Raw genomic sequence first — 8,937 nt, forward strand, 5'->3', positions numbered from 1 at the left:
TATGGTCTGCACTAGACCTGATATAGCACATGCAGTGGGAGTTGTTAGCAGGTACATGGCAAACCCGGGGAAAGAGCATTGGGAAGCTGTGAAGTGGCTTCTGAGATATATGAGAAGTACATCCAGTACTTCACTTTGTTTTGGCAAAGGCAAGGTGACTCTATAGGGTTTTGTGGATGCTGATCTTGTTGGGGATGTTGACTCAAGAAAGAGTACATCCGGGTACATTTTACCATAGGTGGAACAGAAGTGAGTTGGATGTCCAGGCTTCAGAAGTGTGTTTCTCTTTCATCTACTGAAGCTAGTATGTGGCAATAGCTGAAGCTGAGATGACATGGCTGAATGATTATCTGGAGGAATTGGGCAAGAAGAAGAGCAAGAAGATTCTTTACTCAGATAGCTATAGTGCCATACAGTTGGTGAAAAATCCAGTCTATCATTCGAAGAAAAAGCACATCAGAAGACGGTNATAGCTGAAGCTGGGAAAGAGATGATATGGCTGGCATATTATCTTGAGGAATTGGGCAAGAAGTAGAGCGAGAAGATTCTTTACTCAGATAGCCAGAGCGCAATACAGTTGGTGAAAAATCCAGTCTATCATTCGAAGACAAAGCATATCTGAAGGCGATACCATTTCACTCGCAGGGCAGTGGAGGATAGTGATATGTGCTTGGAGAAGATAGAGGGTGCAAAGAACCCGGTAGACATGTTGATGAAATGTGTTGATGTTGGGAAACTGGGGTTATGTAAAACCTCGGTTGGCCTTTTGTAGTTGTTTCTACAGATGTTGCAGTGCGGTAAAGATGTTGATGATGAAGAGATTTTTTTTTGAGAATGTATTTTTTGGATGATGATATACCGTGGTTTCACGGTATTATTAATATATTTTCCTTAAAANGTCTCCAAGTGGGAGAATTGTTAGGTTGTGGAGCCTGATTAATATTTGATGTACTGTCATATTTATTCTCCATTTATTCTTTGTAACCTAAAATACTCTGAATTATTAATATATATATATATACCCACCGCCATGGAAGTTTATTCACGGGGTGTTACCACGAAATATTGGTTCTCTCTTTCTCTCTCTAGATCTCTCATCTCTTTCTCTTGAAAGTTCTTGTGTTCTTGATTCATTAAGTGTGTGTGTGTGGATTCGATCCTAACACTCATCTCAAGAGGTACATTACATACAACATCTCAACTCACGAAGTGTATCCACCCCTTCTGTAAATCCTTTCGGTACTAAGCATAACCCTCCCACGGAGTATTAAGCATTCATTAACTAAAGGTCAAGGGATAGATGAGTAGCACCACATCTCAAATCAAGAAGGGTACTTATCCCTAGAGGTCACAATGGAATACCACATCTCAACTCAGAAGGGTATCCAACATCCAACTTATCTTAGAAGGCTCTTGTGAATAAAAAGGTTGCTACTAAACAGTTCATCTCAACTCACAAAGAGTGTTCACCCCGAAACTCCCCTTTTTTATTACTAGAGTCTTTAGGAATAGTAGTGAATGGTCTAGACACTTCATCTCTGCTCACGAAGAGTGTACTCCCTACAATACCCCATTCACATTCATTAATTAACTTCATTCATTCCTTCATAGTGTGAGTGTGAGAACATGTGAACACACCTTTCACATAAAAACCATTTTCATAAAATTGGCTTCTAAACATACTTACACATTCATTCGTCATATTTCACACACTAGCATGCTTCACCTATACGTATACTTCTTTAAAACATAATCTCTACAAGATATACAATTCAAGCTTCCTAAAGCACATCAATATAATCATCATCATCATCACTTTACTTCACATATCATGCCTTCAAGTCCATACTCACAATACACAAATTCATACATATATCCATTTAATTCAACTAAACACCGCCACCAAAGGTGGACCATACCACTCAAGAGCATTTCACAATAAGAACTAAACAATATAACAAAGTTATAATTCATCTAAGATTTCACCACCTTTTCTCAATTTCTCCAATAATTCATCATAAAATAGTCTTTGAGGCAGTATCTAATCATAATAGAACATAAGGAAATACAACTCTAAACACGATATAACATTATCAAGATATTTACACTAAACCCACTTCATAAGCTAAAAGTTGAAATATGAATTGAGTATGGGTTTATTGGGGTTTTAACTTGAAAATAATCAACCAATACTACGAACAACTTATTTGAATCATTAAACATTTTCATGCTAAGATCCATGCTTAGAGTCAAATATAGAAGAAGTTGAAGTTTGAAAACCGTTTTAGAAATCTCTTGGAATGGATCCTTGAATGAATGAAGGTTCAAGGATGAACTACCATACCTCTATGAGAAGAAACCCACGAAATTTTGATGAAGAAGTCGTCCAAAAGCTTAACTTCTAGCCCTTCCTAGAGTTCTAGCTTCTATGTAATTTGAGAAAATTCTTTCTTGAGGGAGGGGTTTTAAATATTGAAAAAGGATTCTAACCTAGGTATGGGAGTATAAGACCACTTAAAATACCCTTAAGACCTTAAAACAAGTGTTCATGGTTCATAAAAGACTTGGGGTGAATTTATTAGACCACCCCAAGTGTAGCAGCATCTAGACAACTTTTGCGGGCCACCATCGACACCCATCAACGATGGACCGTCGATGGATCCAAGTCCCGTTGATGAGGAATCGTGGTTTGAGTTTTCATATTCCTAAACCTACGGACTTGCAGTTCCAATCGACGGACCAAGTCAACCAGATATCGATTGGTCTACTGGTTCGTTGGTTGACACTGTTTTGGTAGTTTTGTTAACAAGTCTTGGGTCCTTCTCTACGTCCCCTCCTGAACCCTAGGTAGAGTCATACCCAGATGTTAACCCCCTATAAATGGTCATATAGGTATTAGGTTCCTCCCACATCAATTTGGACTCCAAAAAAACTCACCCAAACATGCAAGGCACACAAGAACTCACATAGGCATATAGACGTCTAGTCGTCGGACGTCTTGAACGTCCCTTGACGTTTGATTCATAAACTCAACCAAGCCTTACACACTGCCTAATAACACTATAATTAACCATTTAAGGATTCAAAAAACTCATCACACATGCTTGACTCTAGTTTCCCCTGTTCGTTTTAGGAACTTTCTAAGAAATAAGAGAAGCAAAAACACCAAACTTCAGATACTCTTCATGAGCTAAACTATAGATCTAAAAGACACCAAATCACTCTCTCTCAGTTCCCAATCAAAGATAAGTTTAAAGTAACACGCTATCCAAAAATCAGCTCAATCGAACAAGAAGCAAAGCGAGAATCGCGATTTTAAAATTGCTGCTAGGGCTTGTGCGAATTCTCACTTTTATTCCTATATGGCTGCACTCAATATCTTGTGATTCCTCTCAAATAAGGCCTAAAAGAATGTCTTGCATATGCACCATAATATTGAGCTTATGGTCAAAAGTGAGCTAGTCAAATTTTGGCGAAATTTATCCACAAAGGAAAGGATGGAAGACCCAAAAACCTTGGACTTTTATTTATCCATATAGGAAGGGAAAAAGGACCAAACCCCAAATTAAATAAGGTGAATGTGGAGAAGAAAATGTCGTTACACCAACTCAACACCTCTCAAAACTTGGAATGTGCGAAATTCCTCGATAAGGATTCAAAATTTCTTCTTAACCCTATGTATCCAAATGAGCTAAGCTACCCCACCAAATCGGGTCTTTGCAACACAAAAAAAGGTCTGGAAACTTCCAACCCAGGTCGTCCCAATAGACAATGGATCCTACATTCAAATTTTGAGCCACAATCCATAAGATGGATTTGAATGAGACGGAAGCTTTGAGATCTATGTGGAAGTTCCTTTTGGACCAAACTCAACGTTTCAGAGCTAATGTAATGGTCCAATTTAATCCTGGTGCCATCTTCCTAAAGTTTTGGCCAAAGTCATTGTTCAAGTTATGAATGCTCCATAACACAAAAAAATGCACAAAACCCAAATGAATGACCACATCATTGAACTATCAATCCCAACAAGTCATAACTAACTTAGGGTTTCTATAGACTATAGGAAAGCTTTAAACTATGAAAAGATTGAAAAATGGAGGAAACGACATAGAAAGTCATTCCAATATACACTACAATGTAAATGTACAAGAAATGCCTGAATGCACAAAAAGATGAGGGTACCGGGCCCGCATGCTCCACTTTACCCTAGATACCTTCTCAAATCAAACAATGTCAATTCTATCTCATTTTACGAGAACTCTCGAATTCACCTCTTCCCTCCAACATTACTCAAGACAATCTTCTTAGTCCTTCCTTTGACTCCAACTCTCACCCATTTGATATGAACTTGATTGAAAGAACTATACTCAACTAAGATTATACCACTATCATATGAATACTACAAAATTGAGAAACACACACGGCGATGTAAGATGCAACCCAACCAATAAATAGGTTTATCTACTATATGCTTCGAGCCTACGCCTTCTAATCTTCAAGGGAATCATTTCTATCTTGCCAGAGTTCTTCTTTTTATGGATGATTGCGTTGAGAAAATTTGGTTTATTTAGTAATTATTGTTGATATAGTGTGGAGGCTGGTTTGTAATATATAACCCTTTCGTTTCCTTGAGTATTCTAGAGGATTGAAACTGGGAGACCCTTTCTCTCCTACCCTTTTCAATATTAACAAAAGCTTTAACAAGAGATCTGAACACTCCACATGACAAAAGTGATTACAATATATATGGTTTTCCATAATGGAACCCAAGATCTATAAAATTATCCAGTCCCAGATATCTATGTTTACCCCTCAAATCAGTGATTTCCTTATTCTAAAACATAGGGCTGAAAACCCCTAAAATTGCCAACAATGAATAAAACGTTAAATTAACGATGGAATTATGGGGAGCAGGTAGAGTAAAGTTTAGAATCTTTCCATCCTAAGAAGAATATCAATTGACTAAAAATCACTTAATACTAGATTAGAACTCAAAAATGATGAAATAAATTTAGATGTTATAATCACCTTTTTTGCCACTATAACACCTCGTGCGTGACCACAGTGCTAGGGAATGACTGCACCCAACAAGGAAAAAAATCACTATTGTGCTATTGCACGATAGCGCTACAGGTAAATATCCCCTTAGAGTGATTGCATAGGTAAAAATAATATGCTAACTTGGCCTAGCATTTACTTCTATGTGATAAAGTATTAAAGTATTTCTCCTTTATTGCAATACCAGCCACATTTTCTAATACTCATCAGAACCCCGCCAGCACTCAATGGAAACACTAAATCATTTTGAAGACTTTTATTGGAAATGGAGAATGAGAACACTTCGTAGTAGCCTTAAAATTATGAAGAAGATGGAATCCCTCTCTTCAAAAGTGGGGTTAATCATGAGTCTAATAAAGATGATACTATTGCTTTTTTTTTTTAACTAAGATAAAGATCACGTGCTATGCATCCGGGTTGTATCGCACCTTTAATTTAATTATAGAAAAAATCTAACATAGGAATGAAATTGTTTATTTTAGAAAACATTAAGGATGTTCCTTGTTAACCATGATACAATCAAGGTTTATTTTGCTAGAAACTCAGTCCCTCAACATTTTTTAATATTTTACTTGTACAAGATTAATCGTACTTGAATATAAATAATATACTTTATTTTCCATAGTATCTATACTGCTTTATTTGATCTGTCATCCTTTTAGAATGCAGTTACATTCAGAAGCTGGAAAAGGTCAGTTTGAAATTGTGTTGGGATACATTGATTGTGGTAGAGCAGCAAATAACTTGATTATTACACATGAAGTAATCAAAGGGATTGCAAGGAAACATGGGCTACTAGCAAGTTTTACCCCAAGGTAGGTTGCACAATATTTTCGCGTGCATATTCTTTATTTCTTGTTGATCTAGATGTGTTTCCCCCCATAAGCTCTTACAGACTTAATTTAGATCTAGGGTATGATGATGAACTTAGTCCATTACATTAAATATTCGTATATTCTTGAGAGAACAATTTTTTTGAAGAAACTTGAAGATGCTGCTTGAAACCCTAGTTTTCTCCTCTTGATTCTTGTGTTTAAAGCCTTGGGAGTTTTTGAGTGTAATAGGGTATAACTATACAGATAAGGTATTTAATTGGCTGTAAAACTGTTAGAGTTTAGGTTTAGCAGGGGTGGAAATATACTAAAATAACTCCTCTTAAAATATCATAGAAGATCATCTACAACCCGTACAAATTTCCATAAGCCGTAGACCCTCTTGTAGAAGCTAGGCTGAAATTATGAGACTTCTGACATTGGGGTGTATAAACCCTTTTACGGCTCGTAACATATTCTACTAGTCATCCTGTTCATCTGTAGAAATCAAGCAAAGATTGAGTTTCAACACTTGACTACACGATGTAGTCTACGGTCCATAATCATTTTTACGAGTCGTAGTATGGATTCTTGCAAGTCAGGCTTTAATAAATCAAGTCTAGGATATCAATCCCGAGACCAATCTATAGACCTTTTTTAATTTTACAGGCTATAAGCTGAGCTCCTATGAATTAGATGGAAAGTTATTATCTCTTATACTCAGTGTTGTCCAAGTTACCCTGAATTTGCTTGAATTGCATTTCTGTCAACTTGATTTACTGATTTGTCTCTTTCTTATTATGTTAAAAAGGAGAAAATTGTTAAGCCATAGGTTCCCTGATTTAGAGCAAGAGCAAGAGGGGGTCCTAGCTGTGTTTGGTTTATGAAAGGGGAAGAAGTTGAAAAGTTTTAGTTGTCATCATCCAAAAAGGGAAAAATATTATTTCGAGCTCACTTTGAAGTTTTGATGATTTAACAAAATTTAGGATCTAATGAAAGACCAGATCCAAAAAGAGACTGAGAATTTTTTTATGTCCATTTTGAATTCACACAAACTTCCAGATTCACGCAGTCTAGTTTTTGCAGTCAGATATATTACAAAGCAAAAACCCGTCTCTAGGAAATATTTATCTATTAAAAGTAAGGTACCTGATAATGTTATTATCATTCTTAATTGTTGTTAGGTTTTAACGTCCGTGATTATTCTTGTAAGATCTACTCCTATGCTATAAAGCAATTAGATCAGTTTTAATATGTGTATTCATCCGAGTATTAGCTAGAGTTATCTGTGTGGGGTTGTTGACGTATAGATTGCAAGAGCTAGTGACAAATGGAGTTATTGCTTGGTTTTGTTGAGTAACATAGCTGTTAATGTGAAGGCGTTGGGATTAAAAGTTCAATTCCTAGATTAATATGTCCAAGAAAGCTCAACGGGGACATTGTCTTCCTATATATACCCTTCAGTAAAATGAATTTAAATTTTATTAATATACAAATATAAACTTCTTAAACTATTTGAAACTAGGGTCCAATGGGTGTTATTCACTCTAGAAATCGTTGGAAAACACACATATATTGGGGATCACATAAGATTTTTTTAGTTTAGGCCATTTTTCTTTACCCATAATTCCTAAATCCTAATCCCAGTATTGTGTTTTTCCTAAAGTTGTCTTTTAACTCTTATGATTCCCAATTTTGGTGAAACACACTTTTCAAGTGGAACATATAATTAAATTAAAACTTATCAAGAATCTATGAGTTGTAACAACTTTAATCATTTGAACCTTTTTTTGTAGGTATCATACAAATAATGTGCATCCGGGGTCTTGTACTGATTTTAACGATGATGATTTTGGGTCAGGATCGCATGTACACATCAGTTTGTTTAAGAATGGAGAAAATGTATTTATGGAATCTGGTGAGGCAAATAGGTATGGGATGTCCGTGATTGGAGAATCATTCATGGCTGGGATATTAGATCATCTTCGTTCCCTATGTGTATTTACGATGCCTATCTCTAATAGGTAAATCTGTTTTAACTGTTAGTGTAATGTGCTCCTTTGTTTCATTTGTTTGTGCTTTCCTGTTGTAAATTAAGAAAATTTTTGTGTTATGGAATATTCTATTTAATTATGTTGATCTAAAAAATAATGAATAATGCACAGTTATGACCGTTCAATGTATAAGGGACGAAATTCATCATTCATTTGCTGGGGGGTAGAAAGTAAAGAGTTACCTGTAAGAGCTTGTTGCCCTCCTGGAGTTTCAAATGGTGTGATATCTAATTTTGAAATGAAAATATTTGATGGATGTGCAAACCCACACTTGGGATTAGCTTCAATAATTATTGCTGGCATGGATGGCATGAGAAGAAAATTACCTATTCCACGACCAGTAGGTGAGTACCATCTTTTGTTAATAACTTTTTGCATTATGAAGCACATGGATTTATTTTCATTTTAAACAGAGCCACATTCTTATGACTTCGATTGGAACAATGAGGATATAAAACTACCATGGTCTCTTAGAGACGCTATTATAAATATGGATTCAGATAAATGGTTTAATGACATGTTGGGTGAAGAATTTATATGCACCAGAGGAGGAGTTGTTGGGGTACGTTATCAATTTTAATGAGTTTCGCTTTCTCTATATATTCTGGAAGCACATTTAAACAATGGTTTCTTGTTTTGCAGGAAGAGCTGAGACACGATTTCTGTGTTGGAGACGAAAAATACAAGCACATTATGTTTAATTATTAGGTTTTTACTTATCTACCATGCTTTATACTCTTTTAATTTTATTTATTGTATCATATTTTTTGTATGCTCCTCTTATAGACTTGTGATTAATTCTTTCTTTCTTACTGCGTTTTGTCTTCTTCTTTATTTGTCCGCCTCTCTCTCTTTTTTTACTTTCTCTTTTACTTTTTCTTCTTCAAAATTTCAATCCAAATAACTATGTCTAATATTCATATCTTCAAATCGATTTACGCCATGTTGCATAATCTTCAACCAAAAAGCGACGAGTAGAATAATATAAAGACCCAAAATGTATAAGAATTCGT

The 8,937-nt window shown here is 35.7% G+C and overlaps 1 protein-coding gene across 1 annotated transcript in view; it reads left to right on the top strand.

Annotated features, from left to right (window-relative positions):
• LOC107021459 (protein fluG-like) overlaps positions 1-8,736 on the top strand; it is a 39,073-nt gene extending 30,337 nt beyond the window's left edge. Inside the window, exons 13-17 of the mRNA XM_027913652.1 lie at positions 5,728-5,873; positions 7,667-7,894; positions 8,036-8,268; positions 8,338-8,486; positions 8,567-8,736. Coding sequence (XP_027769453.1) covers positions 5,728-5,873; positions 7,667-7,894; positions 8,036-8,268; positions 8,338-8,486; positions 8,567-8,632 — 822 coding nt within the window. The 3' untranslated portion in view covers positions 8,633-8,736. The remainder of the gene's footprint in view (positions 1-5,727; positions 5,874-7,666; positions 7,895-8,035; positions 8,269-8,337; positions 8,487-8,566) is intronic.
• The last annotated feature ends 201 nt before the right edge of the window (positions 8,737-8,937 follow it).

The sequence above is a fragment of the Solanum pennellii genome, chromosome 1 (assembly GCF_001406875.1).
Source record: "Solanum pennellii chromosome 1, SPENNV200".
Taxonomy (NCBI): domain Eukaryota; kingdom Viridiplantae; phylum Streptophyta; class Magnoliopsida; order Solanales; family Solanaceae; genus Solanum; species Solanum pennellii.